Source organism: Rhea pennata, chromosome 9 (genome assembly GCF_028389875.1).
Source record: "Rhea pennata isolate bPtePen1 chromosome 9, bPtePen1.pri, whole genome shotgun sequence".
NCBI lineage: Eukaryota > Metazoa > Chordata > Aves > Rheiformes > Rheidae > Rhea > Rhea pennata.
Window position 1 is genome coordinate 1,330,347 of NC_084671.1, and position 16,207 is coordinate 1,346,553.

At 38.6% G+C, this 16,207-nt stretch overlaps 1 protein-coding gene across 1 annotated transcript in view; it reads left to right on the top strand.

Annotated features, from left to right (window-relative positions):
- ARHGEF26 (Rho guanine nucleotide exchange factor 26) overlaps positions 1 to 16,207 on the top strand; it is a 60,826-nt gene that overhangs the window by 11,272 nt on the left and 33,347 nt on the right. The window contains exon 6 of the mRNA XM_062583003.1: positions 2,485 to 2,645. Coding sequence (XP_062438987.1) covers positions 2,485 to 2,645 — 161 coding nt within the window. The remainder of the gene's footprint in view (positions 1 to 2,484; positions 2,646 to 16,207) is intronic.

The window sequence follows — 16,207 nt, forward strand, 5'->3', positions numbered from 1 at the left end:
GCAGCTGCTAAATACCCCTGCAGTCTGTTAATGTAGGGTAGCTATGTTAAAGCCAAGATGATTGTTACTTCATCCTATTTTGTTTTTTATTAGAAATGTGTTTAAGGAGATGCTACTCTCTCTCATCCTACACTCAGTATGCATTTTCATTCCTCACAGAAAGTATTAAAAGCAAAGTATCTTTATTTGTCCCGTTTCTTTCTGACTATGCTGATGTAGTCTTGTTGTCATCGAACTGGAAATAATAATAATAAAGTTTGTATATTCCTCCGGTGTTGAAAAATGTCTGGATAGGAACCAATTAGTCATGGAACTCTGCAGCAGTCTTGAGGAAATGCTTTCGCTGCGAGTGCAGCTGAGAGAAGTGTAGTGAGGCTGAAAATTGGAAATGTAATTGACGGGCAAAGGCCAAAATACCCTTTTAAGATATCTTTCTGCCCTTTGTTAGCCAAATGAGTAGGCAGATTTACTGTCAGTCATTGGCTAGCATACATACATACTCTATAGATTTCTGGCTAAGGGATTTGGCAGACAGGCAATTTAACATTTTAAGCATCACCTTTGCATATCTTGCACAGAAGTATGCCATCTTAGGAATAACATATAGTATATTAATAGCTGTTACTTTGCTGCTGCTGTGTCTCTAGTCAGATTCTGTCAACTTTTTAGCTAGATAATACGACAGAGAAACTATTTTGGAGCTTAACATAAATTATACTTCCTTTTTGTGTATGTATGGTAGGCTTTCTGTAGAGTTGATAAAATTTTTTTACGCTGCATAAACCTTTAAAGGCTTGAGGTGGAGCAGTTTCTTTTTTCTTTTTTCTTTTTTTTCTTTTTTTAAGAAATCCCAAGCCTGTTATTTCATTATTAAAATCTCAGTTCTTTGAAGAAGATTTTTCAGAAGGACAAGAATCATTTTTGAAGCACAATCTGAGAACAATGTGACTCAAAATATGCTAGAAAAATAAATTGGACCTCTTGCTTTTGATCAAAAGCTTACCTTAGTGAAAATAGAATTCACTAGACTTGAATTCATTTCGGGAAATTTCCGTTTTTCTTCCTCCTTCATGCCTTCCCCCCCCCCCCCCCCCCCCCACACACACACTGGCATGGTGTGTCCCTGTTGATGTTGGAAGTGTTTAGATACCTTCAGCTTGCCTATAGTTTCTTTTAACTTTATCCACGATGACAGAAGAGCATGGTTTCTCTAGGTAATATATCAGAGCATTTAAGTGAATTCCTCCTGTGGTCTATCATCTGCAGAATCCTCTCGCTCAGTCTCTTGTTTGTAGAGCCATAGCAATTAGCCTTTCTAAATACCATGTCTGCACTGTCGCATTTAAAATACATATTTCTTCTTTGGTTTGAGGATGCTTGGAAAAGTTAATTGCAAGTTATGTGATAGTGTATGTACAAGTATTAACATTAGTGACATTGAGAACAAAGTTATATTAGTTCTGCTGATGGTATTACTCTATGTTCGTAATGCCTAGAGAGTAGTTCTTATGACAAGTATGACTCTGTGAAGCCATCTGATGCTATGAAAAAGAGGTTCATGAGGATTAGTTCTTATTTTTCCAAGCTGTACATACATGTAAGAACTCTAGTAGATGAACAGCAAAAAAAAGTCTAGAAAGGTAAAAGATGTCTAGAAGCTGGATGGATTTCTGCATCAGAGATGAACAGATCTATGCATTTCACAGTCCAGGAGTTACTAAAAGTTTGCTTTGTATGACAGCCAGCTGAAGGAAGTTACAGTGGCTTTGTGCTGAAAGTGGTAGGGGTGATAAAGGAGATAAAACAGAGAAAGTTGCTTGTGTGGGAAGTCATGTGTATGTAGTAGGAGTCCACCTTTCTTTTGAGGTTGTCGTGTCTGGTCACTAATCACTGAAGGGGACAGTGGTTGCCACTGCCTCCTCTCCGCTCTGCCTCTTTGTCACAAGCTTCCTCCCCTGCTGCAGAGATCTCAGCTTCTCATGTGCTTGCTCCTAACTTGGCAATTTAAAAGTAACCAGTGTGTCAATGCTAAAATGTGACTAAAACCTGAATTCTGCAAAGGATTTTGTTTTTCCACAGATGTTTAGGTAATCAGAGTTCTGTTACTGAGCATGTTCTCTAGCAAATAACTTAACCGCTTCAGTTTTAAAAAGACCAGAAGGACATAGTAGCTGGTGAATAGTAGTACAGCTGGTTTGAAACTTCTGACCAGACCACAGAAATGGGCAGTATTTCTTCAAAAACTTTGTGTACAAATGGGAGTGATCACAATTAGTGTTAAGGGTTTTTTTTGTCTTCAAACCCTGTTTGCAGTTGCATTAAAAAGTCTTAATATAGCTTTTACCAATATTATATATTTGTAAGGGCAAGTGGTAGAAAAATATAAATACTTCTTTGAGCTCCTCTTCCACCTTTTCTTTAGTTTTTTTTTTTTTTTTAAATAATCAATAGTAAGTCTTTTCCCCTCCCCGCCCTCCTTTGCAGGCTATTTTTGAAGTAATATCTTCTGAACATTCTTATTTGCTGAGCCTGGAGATTCTGATCCGGATGTTTAAAAATTCCAAAGAACTGAGCCTCACAATGACCAAAACAGAGAGCCACCACCTTTTCTCCAATATTACAGATGTTTATGAAGCAAGCAAAAAGTAAGTGTAGAAATATAAAACCTTTTTCTGTTTCCTTTATAGCTATGGGTGATTGGTAGTGGTCAAAATATCTTTCAAACAAGTAATGAAACATAACAAACGAAGCAGTGTCTTTACTAGTACCACCAAATGGAGCCAAAGGCTAGGCCCAACAGCTTAAGAATGTGAAGTCAAATTTTGCCCTTGTTAATATCCGCAGCCAGAGTTTTTATGGGCTATAATTTAATTAGAATGGAATTTGACTCTTTGTGCTCTGAGAGCCCTAAAATACATATGCTGTACAGTGATAAACATTTGCTTAATGTAATGTAAACAACTAAGGTAACTTGGAACACAGTAGAACTGACAGTCAGAATTAGCTAGATGGAGAAATAATTTGCTGCTGCTGCTGTTTTTCTCTCATGTTGCCATGTGATGGGAGCAGCAATTTGCTGCTGCAGTGGGCAGAGAACTGAGGCAGAGGCACACACTTTTTCTGTCAGCTTTGCAAAGTTAGAAACTCCTGCAGAGAAGTGCAGTAGAAAACTGGAGATGGCCATGTGTTGAACCTTCAAAGCTGGCTTTCTTCAAGGAAGTCAAGAGATCTAAAGTTCTCTGAGCTGCTTCCAAACTGACATAATGGCTCCTTGGAACAAGTTTAAACTTCAGTAACGTGTGGTCCAATCACTGAAACTACTCTAGGCTGTCTGTAATTTGTTTGGGTACATGATCAAGAAAGTGATGCAGTATATCTTCACTGGATGGCTTATGCATTCCTGAGGCTTGAACATAGAATTGAATTAATTGTTCAGGCCCTGAGAAAGTGTTTTTTTGTTTGTTTGTTTTTTAAAACAGCTTTATTTATGAAACTTTGATACTTTACTAACTGTAGATTCTCTTTTTGTGATATGAATGAACAAGCCCTTGTATCTTCAGATTGGATTTTCTCCGTATACCTGATGAGAACTCCTTGGATAGTAGAGCTTTGAGTGCTATGTGTGGCATAGGCTAGTATTTGGAGGCTGACACTGTGCCTTATTTACTCATTCTGAGAAGCATCTTGCTCATGTTTGGGAAAAATCCTAGCTTTTCTTGCCAGTGTACACTGTATTTTTCAAATAGAACGATAGTTTACTTTTATGGCTGTATTGATTTAGCAGAGAGCTCTTACAGGTAGGCTGGACTAGAAATATCCAGTGTGTATTTTCCTAACCATTTGAACTTAAAAGTTAGTTTCTTGTTTGAATCTCAGGTCGTTTTGGAGTGGTAACCATTGCTTCCAAAACTACCACACTATTTGGAGATGGAAAAGACAAATAACCATGAACATGTACATGAGTTTGACAGACTCACCTTGCAACTGTGTTAGGATCTCCAAGCATATTGCAGCAATGCATCTCAAAGACAGTGGGTGCCTTGAGGCTTGCTGTGAGGACATGTTCCAGGACTGCTGTTGCTCTTCAGAGTTAATTAGTTTTTGTTTTCAGGAATTGTATAGATATATACTGCGTAGGGCAATGTTTTAGCTTACTTTAAATGGGATAGGTATGGTATTAATTTCTCTGAAAATTTGTGGAGAAGTGAGGAACATAGTATATTGTAGTAGAAATGAGCATGCTTTAAATCTAAATAGTTTTTGAGCTAGATGTTGATATATTAAACAGTCATACCTAGTCTTTACAGTGTTTGCCTGTATTAAACTGCTAAAAATTGCGCAAGAATTTCGTGTGTTTCCTTAAGGACTGACTCTTGCCAGTGTTTTTCCTTAATCAGTTGAATCATTGTTTACTTTGTGCTTAGTACTCAATGTGCAGCATACTGTGTGACTGTGGTATCTTTTATGTAAACAGCATAGGCATGTTACCGTTTATGAACAGTGCTGTGCATGCCATAGCACCTGGCAAGGGAGACTTGTATTTCTTCTGAAGGGACACATGACTTCTCCTCAGATCTGCTGTGCATTTGTGGGGGGAGTCGTCGGGGGGGAGGGGGCAGGGTAATTTTCTTTAGGGCATAGTTATTAATGAGAGAAATAGATACAGTACAAATAGTGACTAAATGAAAAGGAAATGTTTACATAACTTACATGATACGAATGCTGAGAAGCTTGTCTGAGCATTGATAATAATTACAGCCTGTATTATTCAATGTGGGGTATGCATATGTATGTGCACTCGCAGTGTACTTCAGAGTTACAAAGACTTCCAACTCCTCAATCACTTATTTAATGAAGATTTGCTTTGTTGTAATTTGTGCATTACCCTAGCCTGGTTATGTAGCAGTATCAGTAGGTAAATTGCTGTGACCTACATAACTAAAACCCCCAAATGTCTGTACTTTCTTTACTCCATATCTTCTAGTTTTCTAGCTTGATATCAAACACTGGCTAAAGGATGTGCATAGCATAGTTAAGATACTGACTGTTCTTCTTAACCTTAACATTGTATAACTTTTAAATGTATCTCTCTTTCTCTGTAAAACAAAAATTATTAGCGTTATTTCAGAAATTAGGCTAATGATTGGACAAGTAATCTGTCAAACTAGGAATATTTCTGGAGTCAGTCCTTTTCAGCTTTCCTTTGTTTCTTTTTCTTTTGTCCTGTTTCATTTAATATGTGTAATAGCCGCACATTTGGACTAATTCCATATACCTACATTTCCGCACCCTCCTTTTCCTTTTTGCTTCTCTTTTTCTTATAATAGAGATCGTGTTGCAGAGGCCGGGTATTCTCTGAATCCACAGCCACCACAGGAATGAGAGGGTTGCACAGCAGCAGTGTTGTCAGAGAGTGCAGGTTATCCAAGTCCTTATTTTCAAGGAATGGTACTTTTTAAAGGCGACTGCTTATCTAAAACGTGAATTGTGTGCATGAAAATAAGGTATCGTGAGCTCAGTTTTTACTGGACAAATGTAGATATTACAGAAGCACTCATGTATTACGGAGTAATTGGCACCTTTTCTAAATAGTTAAATAGAAAGCAGAAGCTCAGGTTGCTTGGAAACTTAGCTGTTTCTTTGAATTGTTTGTGTAAGACACAGTTGAACATATTAGTATAGCTATGTGAATAGTGTTTGTTTGGGTTTTCCTGTATTTTCAGTGAATGAGCCTTCCAAACTGTTAAATCCACTTTAAAAGTCTCACTTGAACTATTTAAAGTAGAGACAGGGTGGAGGAAAAAAACAACATTTTTAGGAGAATTTTTAAAACCCCTTTGATTAATAGTCTTCAAAGGAAGTGGGAGGGGAGAAAAAAACTGAAAAATACCACACCAGCCTAAAATTATAATCTTAATTCTTTCTTGTCTGGAAAGTCTAATGGCTCAAGAACTTGTTTTTTTTAGAACTCAGAGTAAAAAGAGAATTCGTAACTCCCGTTCAGACTTCAGGCATATTTTATTTCCTGACTTATGCAATCTTACTAAACTGTAACAAAACCCATGTGCTGGTTTTCTACAACCTCACTGGTGCAAATAATGAAAGTGGTTTTAAAATAAAAACTTTTTTTCTCTATATTTTCAAACTATCACTTCCCATTTAAGATAGTAGGAAAAACTACCCTTTTCTTTCAAAAACATTTGGGTCTCAGTATATGCTATATTTTAAGCAGCCTTTCCTTTTCTTAAATATATAAAATAAAAAAATTGAGTATAAATGTATGGTTGTAGCTATCAGTCATTTTGGTCACCCAGACAAAAGTTTAGCGAGCTGAAGAGCATGCACTGATAAAAACACAGTGTTTAGTCAAAATTGCTTCGAGCCTATGTCTAGGAACTTTGGCTTAGAACATGTTTAGTGGAAGCTCTCCAGAAACACCAAGATAGCATTCTAATAAATGACAAGGCCGTTTCTGATTGAACAAAGCTGCCTTTGTTAGAAGCAGAATACAGACAGCAAAGTCTGTCTCTGCTTTTGGGAGCTCATTGGAATGTCTCTAACAAAGAAGAGTTGATCTGCATAAGTCGTGCAGCATACAGTGTGTATGGTCGTGTTTGTCTGTGAGGGCATCTTGTAACGTTGCTTCGAAAAGCTTAAGTCTTACATGGTGTATTTGCCTGTATGCGTAATATGACAGTTCATAAATGATAGAGCACAAAATTGCACAAATTGCATCTAGATTCATTGAAAACTGTTAGACTGAGATGTAAGCTGGTGAGTGTGCAGTAGGCTGGCTTATTCCCAAATAAAAGCTTATGTAGGCTGAGAATACTGTATAATCAATCTTACTGATCAAAAAAAACCCTCTCAAATCTCAGTATGTGGTGTAAAAGAGGTCAGTTTCCCAAGATGCTGTCTTGGGAAAGAGGAGTTACAGGGAAATCAGTTAAGTGTTTTGGAGAACAATTGGTCTGACAGGTCTAATCGCTGAATTTATGACTATGGAAAGCTTTAGTATTTGTTTCTCTCTCTCTTCCATTAGACCAGCAAAAGACAAGAAGCTTATGGAACATCAAAAGGTTAGCATTAACAGAAAAAGACAAGAACAAAAAACAGTTTGACAGATTCAGGCTGTGCGAACTATATATTGTATAGTGATCTCAACAGTGAAGCCTCTGTGGGCTTGTGAGGCAGTTGAACATCTTATCTGAGAGTCTTTCATTTAATTTCATGTGTGTGAGTGTTTAGTAGGAACCAGATAAGCTTTTTCATATTTTTTATTTTATTTTATTTTTTTTTGTAAATTAGCTTAATACTTTACCTCTTTCCAACATCCTTATGTTGATGTGTTTTTATCTTGGTGCACCTTTTTTTTTTCCACAAGAAAATTTCATTTGAGGAGATTGTGTATTGTGTATTGAGCTACTTAGCTAGGTATTAAACATTGCTCTTGGAGAATGTAGAAAATTTTGTTGCTCAGTTTCTTGAGAACATTGCAAAAAAACCCCGTCTATAATAAAGAACTTCAGATACTATTAATCGACCCTACGTGATTCAGATAAATGGAGAATTATTCATTAATTATAGCTCACCAATTTGATTTTCAGGTAAGACAGCAACACTAACAGTTATTAATATCCTCTGCTCCTATTTGGGTTAGTGAAACATATTGATGGTCTTAGTCCCCTTGCTACATTTTATCACAGTTCCTGCAGTTCTGTGCAATTTTTTAAGAAGATTTAGTAATGACCTGCAAGAACAACCCACCTGTGCATTTTTACCCAACTGTTCAGTGAACACTGGAAGTTTTGAAGTGGAGAACTTGCTTCCTCATCAATAAGGTTGAGTGATTGTTGGATATGGTGGACAGGCAAACAGGAGTAAGAGGGAGAAAAATCCTCCCAAGTAATGTGGAAGCAGGATGTGAGGCACAACCTGGTTGTGGCTACGGTCAGAAGCTGGTAGATTGTGTGGACCCCTAGCTGGTGTTGGTGATCACTGGGACCGTATATCATGCTTGTATTTTCAGCACGTTGCAAGGCTCTTTTGAATTTACCATTTGTGGGTTGTGCCTTCACGCAGCCTTGCTGCATACTCTGCTTTACTGCCTATGGGGCATTTCTTGATTGTCAGGAGATCCCAGGGAGTCCAGGATATGTTGTGAAGCAGTCAGTTCCAACATTTTATTTTTTTTTTTTTTCTAAATTTTAGGTGCTCACAGAACACGTTTAGAGTTTTTACATCCTATTGATTCCTTGGTACAGTGGATTTATCTTTGTGTTTCTTCAGATTGGCTTCTTGATGTTTTAACATCAGTGCTCATTACTGAACTCCTTAGCCTAGTTTCTAGGAATTACTTGTTTAGAGATTTATTTTGGCAGTTGAAAAAACTCACTGAATTGGCCTGCATTGTATTTCTTTGCAAATTTGTAGTAGTTTTGGTTAACAATAACTTTAAAATAATATGCAGCTGGTACTTTGCTTCCTAACTAGTGATTGCTCTTCTATAAGTTTGCTTACTTAGTGGAGGCAAAATTAGGTATATGACGGTAATATTCAGGAATAGTAACTCTGAACAGAATTGTACTTTTCTCAGCTTATTTTCTTGAATGAATAGAACTTAGAGAAACCTTTTTGAAATAAGTTTAGAAATTTGCATATAATGGATAATACTTAGTTTAGTAAATAACTAGAAATTGTCTATGGAAAAAGCGCCCTTGAAGAAAACATCTAGCTTTGTAGAAATTACAATAAGCATGTAGGTTCAAAATAATCTTTTAAAATCTACTTAGAAGAATGTTCAGAACTTGTGCAGATTCCCATCCATCTCTTTCATGGTGTATTTTCATGCTATCTAAGAAGACTAAATTGTGGCCAGCTGTTACCAGATGTGGAGGAACAAAACAACAGTGAAATAGGAGGTGAGTCTGCCACTTCAGTAACTGGAGGAGGATCACACTGTCTGCTTGACAGTTTTTGAAAGCGTTTTTCCCACTTTTTCTGAATTACCTCCATTGGTATGCTAACTTCGGTCACAGAACTTCCCTGTCCATTAGCTCCAACACATCACCCACTGTAACAGTTGTGACCAAAGCAGGGTCTTTTCTGCCTGATCCTTTTAGAAACCTTGCTGAGCCCAAGATTTTCACCGCTGATAGTGATGTGCGGAGGTCACCAATAAAATGGATTTTTTTCTTAAAACATTTTCTGAGAACAATCATAGATTTAATATGACATTGATTTAGTGTAACAGAGATGTGTAGAGAATATTGTGTCCTTGTGTCATGTTTAAAATTCCATTCAAATTTCCCATTGCCTTCTTAATTTCAGACACCCCTGTAAAGGAATGTGAGCTAGTAGTTGGTAAAGAAAAAACTGCTTATGTTCACAGTTCTCTTATCTTTGACTTGCTTAATCCTTTGTGAAATTAAATCTAGTTCTTGTGTTGGATTTCACAGTCTCTGTGCTAGCCTCCTTACCTTGGCCACCACACTGGATTGGAAGGCATTTTAAAAGGCCATTTCTGAAGAGGCCTTTGAGCATCTTCAGTGACACTGTGTATTGCACAGAGGTAAAGGGTGTTGTTCCGTGTCAGTTTTAATAGAAAGTGACTTTTCAGAGCACTTTTGCAGCTCCAATGAATTTAGCCTGATCCTAAAGCCAGTTTGTAAACCAGATGGGACTAGAAACCAGAGTATGCTTTTTCTCTCTAATGGATTGTGCAGTATCTCCAAGAAACACTTTCTTCATGATTCCTCCCCCCCTTTTATCCCTTCAATAATGACTTCAATGAAATTAAAACATTAGCAGCATGAAATTTACGTTTGATCAGAATATCTGCTGTATCCCAGAGGTCATTGTGAAGTGTGGATTGTGTAACTAGTTTTCTGTTTCTCTCTAGTATCCTGCCTCCATTTCACTGAACAAATCTTGAGATGCTCATAAAAATTTGCATAGGCGCAGTTTAATCCCTTTATTTATTATATCCCTTTTATAATGCCCTTTTAAGTGGAATTAGTTGGTGTAATATTTTAAGGAGAACTTCAAATCATATTAATGATTATTAACTCATGTTGCTATTAAAATATAGCCTATGTATCTGGATTTTTTTTTTTAATCAAGGCAGCTAGTTTGCATTAGCTATCTGACTGTATAAGCCCTAGTTGAGATGGAAGGCAGAGCATTTTTACAGTTGTGTAGTTGAATTTACTAAACTTTTTTTTACAAATCCTTGGAGCTGGCATCTCTTGCTTACTTCAGAATAAAATCTTCAGGGGATTGTTTCTGAATAATTTCACAGTGAAGTAGTACATTAAATATCTTGTTTTGGTTTTAGGGTTTTTTATTTGGCAGTGGAGATGAACACTGTATTTATGATCTTTTTTTACTGTGTAATTAAAGCCCACAGGATTTCCATTTGCAAAAATCAAGAATAACAGATGAAAATCCTCTCAATACAAACTCCACATCCTCCCATTACAAACTCCAGTGCTTAACTGACCAGAGGACGGAGAGAACTTGCTCTCTTCGTGGCTTTTGTTCATGAGTTTTCTGGAGTGAACCAGAGTGTTTTTCAATACTTCCCTTTCTTTCTTTTTTCTTCTTTAACTCTGTTTGCAGTTCTTCTCTGGCATCCCAGGGGTGGGAGGACCGGAACAGTCCTACCCACGTCCCCCTTGCGTTAGGGTTGGTGTCAGCTGGCAAGGCCGGACGCAGGCTACGCCGTGAAGCGCTCGCCTGCCGTCTGGGTTGCTCCTGATTTTTCTGTCCAGGTCTTCGCAGCCTGTCATATGTAATCCTGTCTCTGCTTCTTTCTCTTTTTCTGTCCCCCTCCATGCAAAAGATGATTCTGATTTACCGCTTCTTTTGAACTGCATTGACAGCAAATGCGAGGTAGTAGTGAGAGGTGACATGTCCGCGCCTTGAGAAAAGCTCGAAGCAGCTGAGCCAAGCCTGTGGCGCTCAGCTGCCGTGTCGTCCCGCTGCGTGACTCTACGGGTGCAGTCGTGTCGGGCTTCAGCTGCGGTTCCTGCGGTCTGACAGTTTTGAAGGTGTTTGTCGGGGGAAAGGTAATCCAATTAGGTTTCTGAATTTACAAAAACAATATTCTTAACTAGTGACTATTAAAATCTTGTTTTGTTTTACCTCTTTATTATTATTCAGAGAAACCGTTATTGTTCATGAGAGGACTCTAAAGAGAATTTTGGTAAATTTTCTTACATATGTGTGCTTGTACTCAAAGCTTCATCTTAGCTCTGTCCGTGTTCTGCTACCAAAATTATTCTGACAAATTGTCCCCGGGCTCCTCTCTGAAAAATGTAGCTCTGAAGAACCGTGCTCTCCATTTATCTTCCATATGGAAGTGCAGCACAGCTGGATGTAACTCAGCCTCCGGGACTTTTATGAGGAGATCCCCTTCAAATTTTATCTCTAATAATAGAATTATATTTCAAAACTCTTCTGGCAGTCCTTTGTCTAGGACTTTGTGTCCTATTTTCCTTTCGCCTCTATAAAAAAGTACTTTTGGAGAGCCTCAGATGCTTTTTCCCTTCTGTCTGGGCCGATTGAGATTTCCAACCTGAGAACTGATAGTTCTCTACCTGTCACATTTTCTGCAAGTGATTTTTTTTTTCTAACATTACCAGTGTATCTTCTTTTCTTAAAAAGCAGAGAGTGACCTTACCTACGAGTAATTTTTGGATGTTTTGTGGTATCCACACATCAATTTTTGCATCAAATGAAGGTATCTCAGTTTAAGATTAAATATTGATAGGGGCAAGAATTTAAACCTAGGTGAATGATCTTAAAACTATAACCTCTACCAAGAGAGTCATGACAGCCCTTTCTATTGCATTTCAGGACCAGAATGGTAGATTTTTTTTTTACTGTCTGCTTTATTTTGTGTGCACTGATGCAAAAGATCCATTTTTGGTGCGAGTGGTGCCTGGAGATGTTCTTCCCTCTGCTCCATCACTGCCTCAGTTCTGTCAGCAAGATCAGGGAACTAATTGAGCTGAAAAATAACCCCCAGAACAAAATAAGTTGAAGTTCTTTCTTTCACTTCCCCTCGTCCCTGTCATCTGATTTCAAGTGTCACCTGTAAGCAGTTCATAGAATCGTAGAATCAGTAAGGTTGGCAGGGACCTCTGGAGATCATCTAGTCCTACCCCCCTGCTCAGCAGGTCACCTAGAGCATGTTAGACAGGGCTGCATCCAGGCGGGCCTTGAAGATCTCCAGAGAAGGAGACTCCACAACCTCTCTGGGCAACCTGTGCCAGTGCTATGTTGCCCTCACAGGGAAGAAATTCCCCCTCACGGTCGGGTGGAGCTTCCTGTGCTTCAATTTCTGCCCATTGACTCTTGTCCTGTCTTTTGTGGCCTAACCTCTGCGTAAAGAATTACATGGGTGAATATTTGTGTTGAAGTACAGTTGTTGGGTAGAACAAAAGTTCTTAAATAGTTTTGGGGTCATGGCTGGAAGGGTTTATCCAGTACGTGGTTACCTAGCCTTTCCTGCAAAGCATCTCTGCCAGAGTCATTGGCTGAAACATGCTGTCTGCACAGATCTCGGCTACACATGCTTTGTTGCTGCCTCTGGTAGCAGCTTAGGACTCCTGCACAGACTTCCAGTGTTACCATTGCTGCATGAGGCATCAAAAAGGAAAAATGTATTAACTGCACATTTTTATTGTAGTAAAGTGAATGTTCAACAGTTACTCAGACTTGGAGTTGTGCTTTCCTTAAACAAGTAAAGACTGATAATGAGGAGTCTCTAAATTGAGACTGACTGAATGATAATTCTTCAAGACATCGGTCCAGTCTTAGAGAACTGCCATTGCCTCTCTTTTTGCACAAAAAGAGCATGTAGCTTTGAGGAGGCACAAAGTTGTTCATCAGTCTAGAAATAGCTGTGTTTAGGAAGCCTGTCAGAGAGGGAGGATGTGTGTTCCCTTGGCTCCTCACATGTATCGTTGGGTAAGTGTGCTTTATTTAAATGAGATTTTAAAGCTATACAGTCTTCTATTGGACCACAAATTCATAGGAAGGTGAAAGCTTTCCTTGCAGATAGATGAGTTATATTATATATTGCTCCACATTGTTCTGGACTGCTGTGAGGTTGAGCTGGCCTAGGAAAATCGGGCTGCCTGGGAATATTTTTGTATCCTACATGTCCTGCTATAACTTCTTCTGCTGCGGATGATGTTGTATCAGTATGAAAATCATGTGTATAGATGTACTTTTTGTTAACAGTTTATAGCAGTTTATAACAGTTTATTTCAAATGCAGCTTTATGTGCAGGAGTATCAAAAACTGCAACTTTTTCTCTTACCTTCAAGTTTTTGTGATAGCTCACTGCCCTGGATAATTTCTGAGGCCAGTGCGTGCTGAAGTGCTGAGGCTGCTGGTAAGGTAAGTCTAGTGCTCCTCAGTGCCACAGTCAGTGCTGCCTGGCTCTGCCAGGCTCGGTCCTCCTCTGGACCTTGCTTGTGTCGAGTTTCCAGTGAGCCTGTTGAGCAGCACCTGCACAGCCCTGGAAGCTGCCATGATGTTACGGTTAGCACTTTTGTACTTTGAACTTGCTTTCCCTTGATGGCGAAAGCTAGCCTGGTGCCAGCTTAGCCCAGGCACCCACGTGAGAGCCGGTAACGCCCGGGCAGGGCTGCAGGAGGGCGATGAAAATGGCACGCTCCAGGCTTTCCCCTGGTGCTCTGGCTTCCATTGGGATTTGTAGGCCCTGGTGGACAGTTCTCTGGTCGGCATGCTTCCCTCAAGACTAAGCAATGTTAAGTTTTATGTGGTTCGTGTTTTTATTATTAACAAAAATTTCTTCCTAAATGTCAAGTTTGATCAGTTACTGTGCATAAAGTAACAAAAGTAGTACTTGCTAGGAGTAATTTTTGGTTGATTATTATGAAGCTAGGTACTGGAGGTGACAAGAGTTCTTTAGAGCCTGAGAAAAACGCCCATGCTTTACTTGTTCCTCTGCTGTCAAAGTGCTTTGTTTGCCATGTTTATTAATTTGGACGTTTTAGCAAGTGTGTTTACGGATATAGTCTCATTCTTGTCATTAGAGAGCTTCACAAAATAATTTGTAAATTTATAAATTTTTTGTTTGTGACATCCAGGAAACCATTTCTTTCCATGTTAAATGAGTATGTAGATGACTTTTGGACCTAGGGAGACATGCAGAATCATACTACTTGCTCTATTTAATAGGATAATAGGATTACTTTGTTCAGCCTGGGAGGGATGTTTAAAATAACACTCCTGTTGTCATGTCTTGATAATTTATCAAAAAGATTTATATTGCTAGTGCCACAAAGTGTTCTTTATGGATTTCTTTGTTAGTGCGTATTAATTGATTGAATTATGATTTGTTTCTCCAAAATGTACAGCATTGAACTAGATGCTCTGAACACTGAACTATCACGAGAATCTCCCTGTAACAGAACATACTGACAGTGTTGCCATGGCCCTTTTATTGTCCTGGATTTCTACCAGAACGCTATGAGCCGTTGAGAAGGCTGGTGGCTTGCCATCGGAGCACTTCCTCGTGGGTAGGCCTGCTACTGAGAGTTGTTCCAGTCTGTTGCAGAATGAACGAATAGTTTGTTACTGCCTTTCTTGTTATTTCTCTTCGCAGTCACTCAGTGGTTATTGCCTAATCAAAGATATTTTTGTGGACTACGAAGTAATAATATAGCTTTTGTGATAGTTCTGTCAAATACGAACCATTGTTTAGAACTGAATTCTTTACGGACTTAAGTAGCAAATGCTGTACTTAATGAAAACACTTAACTTTGAATGTTCTGCAAGACCGAATTACTTCAGGCAGCTCTTTTCATATATTTCTGTTACATTGAAGAAATAGTGGCAGTAATACAATAAAGATATGATTTAGAATTTTAAAATCACCAATGCTATTTTTCCTTTTTTCCCTTTTTTTAGAAAGCAACTTAAGAATTCCCAGTAAAGCATATACAACATGTTTCCATTAACATGAAGTTGTGTATTGCTTTCTCCTCAAAAAGAAAATGTTGATTTCTGTGTCCTCCATGCCCCCCTCCGCCCCCCCCCCCCCCCCACACACACACACACACTGCTTGGAAGCCAGGTTCCCCCCTCCTCATGTCTCCCTGGCATGAGTTTATGGTACTTTCTCAGGAACTTGGCACTGTCAATTGAAATTTTGCACACAATATATTTTTTTCATGAGTTCTTGTACTTTGGAATTCATGCTTGGCAGTGCCAAGGAGGTTAATACAGTCAATGTTAAAGTTAGTCTTTTCTGCTTTATATTAAATACAGTTACTAGACTGAAGAGTAACAGCTTCAACTAGGATATCCAATGAATATTTACACTAGCTTAGGTGTGCCTTCAAAAAATGAATGAATTATATTTTCCAACTTCCATTTATATAGAAGAAACAGAGAACAAGGTATGTGCCAGTTAAGTTTGATTTCATATAAAGCATCAGCTCAGTTTGATTTTGTGTAGTGGATGTCTAAAATACACCTGGGGAATTTCCCTCTATTCGAGTTTGGTCATGAAGGAATAAATTATTATTTCATGCCAGTTAAGGATGCTCTGAAGAATCTAGGAAGAAATCAATTAGTGGGAAGATGCGCTTTGTGCACTGGTATGTTGTTACTCTCTCAGTCCCTTCCTGTGGAAAGTATGCTGATGGCATTTTGTGGGGTGAAACCGAGTATCAATGTAGTGGATTCAGGGAAAGCCGTGGCATCAGGAACTGCTGTGTCAGGTTTGGAACCTAAGTATTTCTAACATTGCTCAAGTCTAGAGCTAATCAACTTTTCTTCTATGACAGTGCTGGTTCTCTTCAATCTTCAGCAGAGTTAAAAACTGCTTTGTGCTTTCTTAGGTGAAATAAAAATCGTTAGCTTTATTAATAGAATGATGATGCTGCCTACAAAGGAGCTGAGATTTTTAGCAACCATAGTCTGTATTTTTTCATTTTGGAGAGAACGGTGGCCAGAGCCCTATGAAGGTCACTGATGTACAGTTTGAGGAAAGGAAATTTTTGTTGAAGGACTCCCAGCTTCTGCCTTCTTCCCAGTTGCAGTAACACCTCCGTGAATGTGTGGTACCTGTAGAGGGAAGAGAGAATCTTTTATTGTTTTTAAGGTCCGAAATAGAAAGCATTCAGAGGTAAATACTCAGACCTCTTATAATTAGCCTTCGAGT